The sequence below is a fragment of the Ctenocephalides felis genome, unplaced genomic scaffold, assembly GCF_003426905.1.
Source record: "Ctenocephalides felis isolate EL2017-DRISC unplaced genomic scaffold, ASM342690v1 CF-g0.4_SCAFFOLD_01886, whole genome shotgun sequence".
Classification (NCBI taxonomy): Eukaryota; Metazoa; Arthropoda; class Insecta; order Siphonaptera; family Pulicidae; genus Ctenocephalides; species Ctenocephalides felis.
In genome coordinates this window covers 70,661,646-70,675,518 of record NW_020538040.1, presented here as the reverse complement: position 1 = coordinate 70,675,518, position 13,873 = coordinate 70,661,646, and the positions used below count along the sequence as shown (strand labels likewise).

Sequence of the window (13,873 nt, the reverse complement as noted above, 5' to 3'; positions counted from 1 at the left end):
TTATTATTTTTATTTATTTCGTTATTCTGCTACACTTGTATACAACTAAATACAACTTTAATATTAAATTAACATATTGATGTAAAGACTGATACGGAATGAGTGAGAATGAGCCTAAGAATGAACTGAAAATGAACAACGATTTCATCATTTTGTAGCTTTGATACTCCTCACCGGAATGACGTAATCCTTTCCAGAATGCTTGTCCAACTTGTTCAAATTTGTTATATGTGAGTCACAAACTACGCTTTCCAATGGATGACTAATGCAGTATTTGCATCTTGTTTTAGAAAAAGTCATAACGGTCAACACCGACAACGGTTTTCCGGTTAGAAAGCCTTGGAAAAGTCCGTTATTTCTGAGCGCGTGTTGTGCTTATCTCGAGCATACAATGTAATAGCATGAGCAATTCCTTACTACTGCGTAGTTTGTATTTTGACCATTATATAGTAGTTTATAATATTATTTATAATTATTACAAATGAGTGGATACCTTTAACAATGTATATGATTTATCTGATTTTTCTTAGACTGTAGACCATAGGTCTATATGAATAATCGTTTTAATTATTATAATTTTTAAAAATTAGCTATTTATATGACTCTAATGTAAAATTAAAATTATTACGAAATTCCAGAATTAAAACATTATTTATGTTTCTTTTAAAAGAATCATTCATCCACAATGTTTTGTACCTACGCACACAATTGCTAACTTAAGATTTGCTTCTTGTTAGACTGGATAAGCTAACGCATTTTTTCACGTCTTCTGGAAAACGCCTGAGGTCATTTTTCAAATTTAAAAGTCATTTAATAGAATTTAATGATAATCTTTGTTGATTAATTTGTGTGATAGTCGACCAAACTATTTCAAAAAAAAAAATTGATTGACCTTATCAAAGTTGAACTAAGTTTCTGACCTTTAATATAGTTCAAAATATACTGATAGGCAATCAAATAAATTACGTTTTATCTAAAATATTCAGTAGTTTATAGTTTAAATATTTAATAAGCTAATGACATGACATTTTATGATTGTTATTGTAATTTCATATTTGTTTTTAAAAATATGTTTCATATTAAAAAAATTAAATTTGCCAATTCAGATCGCAGCAAATCGATTGTCTTAAGTGCATATAGTATTTGAGGAATCGAAGGACTTTAAAATCTCAGAGAAATATATCGCTCAAGAAACTGAACCTAAATTTGAATTTGGAGCAATGCTACTAATGTGTTTATTTTTACTTGCTAATTCTAGGGTCTCAAATTATACAATCAGGAATAGGATCTTCATTGAGAGAGTTTACAAAGGCCCTTGGTGGTGTATGGCACTAGTGTGTGAGTTGAATTTAATACATGGTAAGATATACGCTTAACCCTCCGAAAAAAGGGTTTTAGTTGTGTGCCAAAATGCTTTTAAAAACGATTGAGTTTTATAATTAACAAGATCTTTTGTAAATATTTTGAGAGCAGCGAATGTTGATGTATTCAAACAGTAAAAAAAAGTAATTTGTTTCGTGTTTTGGTTTTCTTTGTGTTACCTTTTTATGAATATTAGTATTTTGACTGTTTCTTCCAAGTATATTATATATAGCCAAAAATTGTGACAAAAACTCTATTGCAATGTTTGTTAAATTTTGTATTACCTCATATTGTGTAACAATATTATATTGACGTTATAGAATTATTATTATATTATTATTAGTTTATAGAATAACTTATCATGAAAGACTATGTTGTTACTATAATTGAAAATTTATATCAGTATATGACAATATTAGAGCTTGATAAAAATTAGATTCATATTCTATATGAAAATCTTGCGTTGATATTAAAAATTTTACAAAGAGTTTGTTTATGTTTTTATTATTATGCATTTGCAAGTTTTACGCTTTTGTATATTTATTGAGATATATATATATATATATATATATATATATATATATATATATATAGGTATGTACATTTATTCTTTTTTTATATAATTATTTCAATTATTGCAGATATATACAGATTGTCTCAGACCTTGACGTCAAGCCGAAACAGTAAAAAAATAGATAATTTTTTTTCTATCACTTCGTTTCGGCTTGACGTTAAGATCTGGGATACCCTGTTTATATATCTTGACCCGTGCGATTCTTTATAAGCAGATACATTAATAGACTAATGTTAAAACATTAAAACACTCAATATGAATTAAGAGCTTGCGAAATATTAGAAGTAGTTATGTTCTAGACAATTTTATAGATTTTATTTTAATGGCATAGATTTCGATTGTAAATAATACTACTAAACTTTTTAATTTACATGTTCGAGTAATTTTAAATAACAGTAGTCGATTTTATTTAATTTATATGAAATTGTCTATAATACAAAAATAAATTTAAATATATGAACATTCATTTACAAACCGACCAACTGTTTGACCTTTTATATCTTCAATTTGGATTATTTTTTATAATTTCTATCAAAACTAGTTTTTCATTTGCTTATATGACACAGCATCCATCGAACATGTCAAAATTTTATGATCTTGCTTTTGTATGATCAGTTTTTATTTTCCATTTTTTTTAAATAATAATAATAATAATAATAAGTCTTTCTGATTTTCTTATTGATTAGGGGTTTGATTACATCCAGTTTCAATCTTGTTAGATATCTTATTTATTTTTGCACATTAAAACCAAAAAAACAAATTTTCATACTAACGTGGTTTATGCGAATTGTTCTACCAGTTAACAATCTTTTAGTAATTTATTAACCAACATTTTTTTCCTATAGTATGTCTTCAACAAAACCAAAAATTGTTGTGATTTAGCCAATTTCCATCGGCTAATATATATCATTTTTGCAATTGGTTTTATTTGAATCGAAGATGATGAAGGTTTTTATTGTTTAAATCTGTTAAAGAAAGGTTTGTAAAAGAAAGTTCTATATAAGTTATATACATATATATATATATATATATATATATATATATATATATATACAAACTGATGAATAGAATCAAATCAATATATTGCTTTAATGCTTGAAAGCACTAGCTTTACTTCGATATTTCTAGACACAATATAAAAATTAAGCGTATTTGTAGTTTTTCTGTTTGTTAGCAGTTTTAGTATATTTTAGATATATTCTAAAAAATCTAAATATCAAATATTTATTTGAAATCAATTCTATTATTCGTATTAAATCTCATATGAGTGTACCTATATGGTAATTAATTTTATAATATTGATGATTGTTCATTGTCCAAAAAATTGATGTAATATTTTACATCCTTTATCTTGGGCATGTATTTTTGTCTAGGTTTTATTATTCATAATTTTATATTACTCTATATATAGCTTTTATAAAAGATGGTTAGTTCCTTTTAAATGAGTAAGTATTGATAAGACCACGGTCTTATGTTGAACGTATTTAAATTTTACTATTATATGTAAAGGACTTTAATCGTCTATAAATCTATTTGACTGTTTAAAAATTAGTAAGTTATTGTAATGAGCCAAAAATTTACGCTTTAAAATGTATTTTTTTCGAAATGGTGTTTACTAAAAAAATCAAATTAAACGTATAAACTGTTCTCAAGAGCTCCTTTTGCCTCTAGTTGCATTCCATCCAAATATATAACTTATAAGCAAAGTAATCTTAAGAATATTATATGTATTAAGTATACATTTTTTTAATTGTGCCATTATATAACGATTATAAAATTATTTGTTTTCAAATAAATGAAATAACCTAAGCGTTTCGTAAATTATTTAAACTATATGTTATGTAATTGTATATTTATAACTTCTGCAATCTGTAAACGATATTCAATTGAAATGGTCAAAAATAATTTATTTCTCAATATTTTTCTTTTTTTAACACACTTATGGGCCGATTCTGCCGTAAAATAGACCAATGTTATGGCAAGGCTATGTTACGTTCCAGTTTTCATACAAAATGCTACTGAATACTATTAAAATTTACTTTGCGATCGGGCGTTTTACACATAAAATGCAACTTCACTCAAATGTTATCTAGTCATATCTAAAGATGCAGTTAGGATAACATGTTTTTAGGTTAGGTTTTTTATCTAAAACGCCTGATTGCACAGCGGATTTTGACAGTTTTTAGTACCACTTTATATGAAAACTGCTACTTAACATAGCCTTGCCATAACATTGGTCTATTTTACGGAAGAACCGTCCCATTAAAATAAAAACGGATTTTTGATATACGTAATATATGTTGGGTGTAGTGTGTACGACTTTTTTCAAGTTTATATAATAGCCGATATATTATTTTGAAGCAAATAATTTGATAACATTATTAGAATATTGTTATAATTTCTGGATGTATAATGAATGAGGCGCTCTGAAATTTTTGCCAAATAATATATTCATTACAATTCTATTTTACCATTTATTACAATACTTTTATTTCCTTCAAATCTGTGACAGAGTTTTCTCTGACAGATAAGATTTTGTTCGAAATTTGAATAACTTTGACACTTTTCAAAAATATATTTATATTTTTCATTACAAAATTATTTTTATTTATAACAGTAATTAAATGAATTAAATAAATCTATATAGTAATAACATTTGAAATTTAATATATTTTGAGATAGTTAATGCAACGAGATCGCATTATTATTTTTTTTATAAAAAATTACTATCTTAAAGTGAAACACCTATTTCGATATGGTAAGCATACAATTATTAATTATTAGTTTAGAGAAACATATTCAGTTGTCACAAAAAATAAATGCATTATTTTGGCAAATAATGTAATTCTGGAATATTTTTATAAAAATATTAGGAAGAGGCTGGTGCAATTTGTTTAGGGGTGTATAGTACGAACATATTTAAGTTGCTGTACGAGCACTTAAATTGATAATTTTTACTGCAATTACCTTTAAGACTGATCTATTTCCACTCTGTCATATTGCGATTAAGAGTATTTCTATTAAAAATAATTTGGATTAATTTTACAGCTCAACTTGATGAACTTTTAATGAAATAGAACGGTAGTCGTGGTGGATTTTCAAACCATTTGCGAAAATCTAAAGTCATATATCATTTATATTTTAAGTAGCTTTGCTATAGAATGCAATTTCAAAAATAATGCGTTTTTTTCATATTGATTGGAAGCGAATAGAGTTCACTCACTCCAAATACCTGAATTCTTGAACCAAGACCTGGTCAATATCTTAATAGTTATCTACGAGATGCTATTTTTTAGGAACTAAAACTAAAAGACTAAAATACTAAAAGTCGCAAAGCCCTTGACTAGGTGAAAACCCAAAAACTAGTTGCTCCACGTTTCTTCCAGGTTTTTGTAAAATATAGAAACATATATGAAATAAGTGCTGCCTCTTACATTTCCCTGCTCGACATCTTTTGACATTGTTCGATAAAAATTTGTTTTTATTTTTGAAAAAAAAAACTTAATATCACATCAGAGTGAATAGGAGTTGGTGGCATTGGCTGTGAATTCTCGTTGAATTTCAGCCATCACCATCAGCAGAAATGTAGGAGAAACTGAATAGAATAGTGTTCTGAGGAGTTTTAAGAGTTTATATTTTAATAGTATAAATGATTTATCTAAAAAAATGCATTACTTTCGGACAAAATAAAATGTTCCCTTAAGCTATGTATGTATTATATTCAAATAATTTTGGAAGAGATTAGAAATAATTTATTTATATTATTTGAATTTTTAGTACATATTCACATATATTTGTGCACATGTATATTTGTATCAATAAATTTATTGTAAGATATTCAAAACTCAATTCTATGCAGGAGCAAGATTTTGCGTTCTATTTTGCTTTTAACACAGAATGGTATGATCCGACATCTAGGCTTCGAAGAAAATTCATTGTATCTTACTATCCAGCAGATGAGACGGTGGCAATGGTAATTAATTATACTAATAATTGAATATAATATATATTTTGCGAGACTTAGTGCTTTTTCTTGACTCAATTTCTTTGAGCTTTCGGCAGTTTGGGATTAATCCAAACTTTTTTGCCGAAAGTTTTTTTTTATGTTCTTAAATTTTTTTAAAGGAATAACTGAAAGATTTTATTCTACTTTTGTTAATGCATAATTAATTTTGTATCAATAAATATTATTAATCTTTTACATTTTTTTCTAGTGGGATAAAACCTTCAAAAAGAAGTTTTTGCAGCGAATGAATGTTGGACTCAAATCCGAAGATTTTTTTGTCGGAAACAGGATCACCCTCAACTTCAGGCCGATGTATATTGTTTCATATGCCAACGAATTCACCAAGAATTATTTTAGTTCCCGCCTCACAGTGTAAATAAATTATTACAACTATCTATTTACTAATCTATTGTATTTATGCTAGTCTTTCCATATTTTCATTAAATTGTTTTTTTAAAAAAAATAATAACAATATAAAATTTTCAAATATATGTTCAGAATCTCTTGGATGTTTTTTTTAATTAAGGCCTGAGCAACGAATCCTTTTTATATATATCTTTTTACATGCACAGATAACCTTATGAAAATGAATTAGGTTAAATAAATTTCTTATAGTTAAAATTAATTAAATAAAATTTTTGTTAGGTTAAATTTGTTTTCTATATGAATTGCATTTATATAGAAAATAAATAATTAAATTCAGTATTATAAAGTGTGAGAGAATATATATCTAAATGAATTTCAAATACACTACAATTATGAATATAAATTCATTAAGAGTCGAATTTAGTAAATTACCGTATATAAATTAAGTATATATATCATTTATGTAAAACTTGAATGTACAATTAATGTGCTTATTTTTGTTGTTTTTACAGAACGTTTGCATTAATAAAACCTAATGCTGCACCCGATATGGGAGCTATATTACACATAATCAATTCTAAAGGATTTCGATTTGTAAGACTGAAAATGTCTAAACTTACTAGGCCCCAAGCAAGAAGCGTTTATGGACACATGTCATCTGAGGATCAAATGCTTGCGTAAGTTTCCACTAATTTTCAATAAGGTAAAGCGGGGCTTGAAGGTCCGCAGGTTATAAGATCCAACACCGATAACTCAAAAATCAGTAAAGTTAAGAATTTTTTAAAACAATATTTTAAAGTAGAGGATAAACAATGTATTAACAGTCATTACCTTAATTTTTGCGACGTTGCTATCGAGAGGAAAACGATAATGTTTGAAAATCCATAACAAAAGTATTTTGTTTCGTCGTTAGATTAGGAGGTCGTGAGCACTGTTAATTTTGAAGTGTGCTTTATTTAATTGTTTTATGAGATGTGTTGTTAATTTTATGTTAGATTCAACATTTTTTTATATAACCTCTATCAAAGCTTACACCTGGATGCGGTAAAAAAGACGAACTAGACCTTCACCTTGGCAAAGGTGTCAAAAATCAAAAATAGCAAATAAAAAAATAAATTAAGTTAAAAAAAGTAATTTTGCGAGAGATAAATTAATTAAATATTTATTCCAACTCTGTTGATGATTTTTTCTCGCGAAATACCAGATCAAGGTCATTTACAGTGCTATCTATGTAAAAAATGCACACATAAAAGTTATATTTTGCATTAGTTGAATGATATTCTATTAATTTGTAAACTCTATAATAATCTAAATATTGTAAAGACATTGGACTTGTTTGCCTCCTGGCCGTCTCAATTTTTCTCGCCTATAGGGTAAAAAGGACATGGTTACGAATTATTCAGATTAGTGTAGAAAACACATTTCTACAATTATAAATTATCTGGGAGTTTTACTGAACATGGTCAGATAGTTGTTAGTTTGATTTGGAAATTGATTTGGTTTTTACTTTATAATTGCTCAAAGCCAAATTGGACCTTTGTATTCCGCTCTACTCTATATTCTAGTGATAAGTTCTTTTTTTTCCTGAATATTTTCAGAACAATAATTTTAAATTAAAATTTTTTCAGTAGTTTTCTGCCACGAGAATAGCCAATAAATAATGATCCTAGTTGTTTTATTTCAAAATTTTGTTCCAATAAAAAATAATATTATATACCGCCGAAGAGTTTCTTCGATCTCTAAAACGTCCTGTGTCAATTAAAATATAACTTTTTTCCTTATATTGGGAGTTATTTGAAGTCTTCCGAATGATTGCGTCAAACTGTCCTTAAAAGCTATATACAAAACTTAATTGCGTAATCAGTCAAATAAAATTAATTTTAAAATAAAAAAACACTTGCAGCATGCTGGATCAGATCAGCCCCTTCCTTATTTGAATTATAATATTATTTTTAGAAGTAATTATATGATACCGTAAAGCGTTTTATAAAATATAGTCACATTAGTTCACATCAATCAATTTTCACGTCATTTCATATAAAATGAGTTTCATATTTAGTTTCGACAGGATAAAGTAACATATCCTGAACCCTAATATCGTTTTTTTATTCTTAAAATTTAACCTCTTTCCAAATACTATTTAATCTAAAAAGTTGATGGGATAGGTACACTAAAATAGAACCTTACGCACCTGTAAACATAGTTTGATTAAAATGGAAATTTATTTAGATCATTCCTCTAATTGGGACTTGTATCTGGTTCCTATCATCTTGACCGCGTCCGTAATCAATAACTTACATTGTTAAATATGTGTAAATATATATTTTTTCAGAATGCTTATAAATGAAATAACATCCGGATATGTTATTGGAATGATACTGGCTGCGGAAAATGCTATTAAAGCATTTATGGAGTTAATTGGACCTGAAGATCCAGCCGACGCAAAGGAACAAGCGCCTTGCTCCATACGTGCATTGTATGGACAAACCAAGTTGAAAAATGCTATTTATGGCTCAACTACATATGACGAACTTGTTAGGGTAAATTGCTACTTTAAAATTAATATTACAATACACATTTTCCATTATTGTAAATTGAAAATTTTTGCTTGTTTTGAGCAACGTTTTGTGCCTATGCTCAAAGTGCTTTGCATAAGCCATAAAAGAGTTCTTGTAATAGAATTTTCTAGGCGTAATATGCCTCGATAACATCATATCAAATAATTTTATTTGTTATTTTTATATTAATTATAAGTAGTACTAAAGTATTTAGAAAAAAATCAGAGTCATCATTACGGTCGTATATTGTGTAAATCAAGATCCAGAGCCTATCAGATTAAAAAAGATATATTTAACAGATTTATGTGCGATAGAAATGTTATTGAAATCGTTAAAACATTGATAATGTTTTTTTTGAAGATTATATATTTCAATATTTCTGATCATTTTGGGTCCAAAAATTCTATAGTTAACAGGATCAAAAAATTCTATCCGATATGGTAATATATATGTAGTTACACATTTTGAGTAATTTTTTTTTTGCGTTACGTACAAATTTTTTAATTTTAAAGTTCACTTATAGAGACACAAGATTGCGTTTGAAAAGAAATGATGAATAAATTGGTTTTTGCGTAATTTAGGTCAAGGCAGGTAATAGTTTATTAGAAGCATCGGATTAAACAATTTGCGTTTTATATAAGCATAAATTAGTTAATATTTATTTGATATAGGTATATTATAGAAACTGGCTAATGATATTTTGTCAGCCAATAAAGATATAAAAAGCCAATACTACTATATCAAGAGAATAAGTTATTCTATGCATAATCGGACACTACATTTTTTAACTTCCCGTAGGGTAAGTTATTGTAATGGGTCGAAAATCGAAATCGAAAATTTTTACATTTCTCGACGTTTTGAAGGTTTCTGAACATTTTGGAATACCTCAGAAAAAATGGATGTGTGTGTGTATGTATGTATGGATACAAATTTCCAGTCACGTTTTTGGGCGCACGGATCAACCGATCTGAATGGTTCAAAAAACAATCGATTCCTATTTATAGGGAGATGAGCTGATCAGTTTTTAGCAAAGACAGGGCCAGGCATTTTGAAGATACGGAGCTAAATATGTAAAAAATGGCAGTTTTTGAGAGAACTAAGTGTCCGATTTAAATGATTCAAAGAACTTTCTGCTTGTCTAAACAAAATGATAGATTTTGGAAAAAAAAATTTTGTATGTCGAAAATAATTCAGATTTTATTTTTAATTCTGACTATGGTTCTAATATATTTTAAACAAATAATTGCAACTTTGCAGTTCAGTTTATATAATTCTTATGAATATTAGGCAATGTTACAATATTAATAATAATCTATTTGAAAACATTCAGTATTCTTCGAACATTTCGTTACGGTACGGGAAGTTCCAGCAATTTGTCTTAAAGCACGATGCCATACACCCCTCTATTTCTCTTGTTATTTGCATAAATTCTGTACTATCTTACGTATTTTATCTATGTTAAATTAATATATTATTTCGATTTTTTAAGGATTCTGCGATATTCTTCCCTCCAGATCCAACAAATGGGATCACAAATACTGTACATTTGGGTAATTCTACCCTTTGTATAATTAAACCTCATGCGATCAAAGATCAGATGACTGGGGCCATCATTCAACAAATTCAAAAATGCGGATTCGTAATTGGAGCCATGCAAATGTTTTATATGGACAAAGTGAATATGCTCGAGTACTTAGATGTCTACCGAAACTTGCATGCTGATTATCCGGTTAGTTATTTATTTTATAGACATATATATTAACTTTTGAAAATTATTGTTGAACACTATTAAAAATATATTACTAATAGAAACTTCCAAAGAAGGATTAATTATTAGGTGTAAGAATACCACCAGCCGCAAACTGAAGATATACTTATTTGTTTTATTATATGAGGCAGATATAGATTTAGAATAACTAAAAATGTAATGTTTTTTATTAACATCTTAATAAATTTCAAATAATTTATAATTTATATACAAGTGTTATACCAAATTTTACTTTTCGAAGAAAAAGATTGGTTGTTCGAATTATGTGCACCTTTGCTCAAGTTTCTCCGAACGTTCAATAGAAAATCGATTAGGTTCTGGTAAAAATCACAAAAGATGTTTTTTGTAATTAACCGTTAAAAATTGGTTCAAAAGATTTTAATTTTTTCTAAATTACGTACAATTTCATTTATTATTATCTAGTGGTTTAATTTGAAAATTGTCTGAGCTGCTTTTTCTTTATTGGCAGTTTAAGGTATTTGGAGAGATTCCATAAATTATTAGATTTAAAACAATTCTATTAACTTTTTTTACTTGTTTTGCTATATACAATTGTTATGGTTACTCTTATATCAATGTTTTCTCAGAAAATCCTAAAACTTGCTTTAGGTTAAATTTTTTCAGTATATTAGTAAAAAAAATTATTATTTTTCAGAGAATGGTGTCATCAATGATTGAGGGACCGCTAATTGCAATGGAAATTATGACTCCAGATAATGACCCTGATATTGTGCAGTTGTTTAAGGATATCTGCGGTCCTTCACATCCAGTGAGTTCAAACATGCAATTTTTATTTGATTTAATTTTAATACATTGATCTACTAATTACTTATTATGATTAATTATATTATGATTAATACTAAGATGACTGAAAAATTCTAAGTATCATTGTGTCTATTCGAAACCATGCAACCGATTATAATTCTTGTGTTTGTTTACATTTCAGTCAAAAAATATTTTATAATATTTTTGTGACGGTTATTTTGTTTAAATAATTTTGTAACTGAAATTGCCTAACAGTTAGTGCTATTTATCAGTATATAAATGGATTGAATTTAAAATAGATCTAAAATAGAATAAATGAATTTTGTTGCGCTCTCGTACTATGGACCATATGATTGTTATCGGGCAGACAACCATTTGTTATATACACACACACACACATATATATATATATATATATATATATATATATATATATATATATAGGGATGGGTTACTCACTCAATTGAACAATATATAAATTTTAGAATGAGTTGACTCTTGCATCGGAATACGGAATAGCGGGATGTACTTTACAATTTCATAAAAAACTCTCTCTAAAATTTATATATTGTTCAATTTAAAGTGACAAGAATTGATTTTATTGTGCATTGTGAACAATTATAATTATGAAATAATCAGGATTATTACAATTACATAGTCCACTGAAGATGACACAAAACAATGTGTCGAAACGTATGAAAAAAAAAAGTTTCAAAGTCATACAAGTTTTTAATTGATGTATTGCCCTGAAGACTGAATTTCATATATATATATATATATATATATATATATATATACGTGTGTGTGAGTACGTTTGATTATTTCTACGCATGTATGTTGTTTTTCTATATCTTCAAAATAAATAAAATATTTATTTCCACTATTCTGATATCGAAACTCAATTCACTGAATTATTTTTTAAGGAAAAAGCACGCCGCATTAAACCTTGGACACTTCGTGCAAAGTTTGGGCAGACGAGAATATATAATGCAATACATTGTACTGAACTTCCGTGTGATGGAACTTTAGAAGTCTGCTACTTTTTCAAGATATTAGAAGATTTGGCGTATTAGGTTGTGAAAGCAGAGTGAAAAAAAGTTTTTGGATTTTATTTTATATTTTATTCAGTGATAAATATTTTATAATGAAATTCGAAGCTAACTTTTTCGTCAACTGAACTATATGAATTTGCAATAAAATATAAAGTATATTGATTAATTATGACTTTGCTTATAAGAACAGTCTTGTTTTGGAGCAATTTAGAAATAATATACTTAAAAAGATTTATTTATCTTATGTTAAATTATATATTGAGGGGTTATGGTCTTTTTGGAAACTGTTAATTTTTTCTATCATTTGCACACACATTTTATTACTATTCATGCATTGTATATGATAGATAATAATATATAGGTACATATATAAAAATGGGGCGAAAAATACTTCAAGTAGGAAAACAATGCCGTATAGATCGAGTTGCATTATAAAAAATGAAGTGTATTTTTTTAACTTCCCGTAAGGTATAAGTAATAGCCGGAAAAATGAAAATATTTTTTATATATCTTTGTGTTACAAAGTCTTCTGAACATTTTGGCATACCATAAAAAAATGAATGTATGTGTGTGTGTTCATATGTCTCTGCAGATACAATTTTTTGTCCAAAATTTCAAGAACACGGATCAACCGATTATAATAATTTAAACAACATTCGATTCCTATTGACGGGAAGACGTGCTGGTTAGGTTTTGACCGAGGCGTTTCAAAGATGTGAGACAAAAAGTGTCAAAAATGCTTATTCAGTTTTTGAGAGAACGGAGCGTCTGATTTGCCTGATTGAAAAAACAGTTTACTTGTAATGACGAAATAAATAACTGGTAAATTTGGAAAGGCAGGTCTAGCGGTTTAGGAAACGCCATAAAAAAAGTTTAAAAAAAATGCCAATTAGTGGTTAAATGTGACTATTAACATATATGCATATCAAATTTTCATATATTTTATAGATTTTAATAATAAGTACAAATGTTGTGTGCATTTCTATAAGTTGCTTAGCAAGATTTGTAATGTTTAACCGTTAGCACGATTGATTTGAAGAAAAAAATCCAAATTTTCATAATATAAAAATTCCTAATTTTTCGAAAAAGTCTAACATTCTTAAAAGTTTCAAAATTTTCAAAAATCAATTTTTTTCAAAATTTTCAAAAAGTTGTAATGCTTTCAAAATTTTTAAATTATGGGACGGAATTTTCAAACAATTTGCCTTAAGGCACGATGCCATGCACCACGAGTTAAAAACTGGCAATTCCTTCGAGTACATGTTTATTTATTCGTTTACTCGTCCATGAGCACTATTCAGATTCCACATCCATCGCAGAGTATCCTCGAAACGAAGTGTCAGGACTGAAGAGTCCAGCCTCTTCCCGCAATAGCCTTTGATCGAAACAATATATCCTTTTCATTCTCCCGTTGTGTCTCTT

The 13,873-nt window shown here is 27.5% G+C and overlaps 2 protein-coding genes across 2 annotated transcripts in view; both read left to right on the top strand.

Moving 5' to 3' along the window:
- Positions 1 to 1,589, top strand: part of LOC113376998 — a 99,129-nt gene extending 97,540 nt beyond the window's left edge. The window contains exon 12 of the mRNA XM_026617151.1: positions 1,259 to 1,589. The gene's annotated coding sequence lies outside the window, so the exon portion shown is untranslated. The remainder of the gene's footprint in view (positions 1 to 1,258) is intronic.
- Positions 266 to 12,472, top strand: LOC113375289 (nucleoside diphosphate kinase 7-like). The gene is made up of 8 exons (XM_026615229.1): positions 266 to 393; positions 5,771 to 5,909; positions 6,151 to 6,314; positions 6,821 to 6,985; positions 8,641 to 8,848; positions 10,356 to 10,595; positions 11,290 to 11,403; positions 12,323 to 12,472. The coding sequence occupies exons 1-8, from the start codon at positions 266 to 268 to the stop codon at positions 12,470 to 12,472; spliced, it is 1,308 nt and encodes a 435-aa protein (XP_026471014.1).
- The last annotated feature ends 1,401 nt before the right edge of the window (positions 12,473 to 13,873 follow it).

Coding starts and splice junctions, on each gene's coding strand:
- LOC113375289 (XM_026615229.1), top strand. CDS start 266: ATGCAGTATTTGCATCTTGTTTTAGAAAAAGTCATAACGGTCAACACC. Junction 394..5,770: donor GCTTATCTCGAGCATACAAT/GTAATAGCATGA, acceptor ATTTATTGTAAG/ATATTCAAAACTCAATTCTA. Junction 10,596..11,289: donor ACTTGCATGCTGATTATCCG/GTTAGTTATTTA, acceptor ATTATTTTTCAG/AGAATGGTGTCATCAATGAT.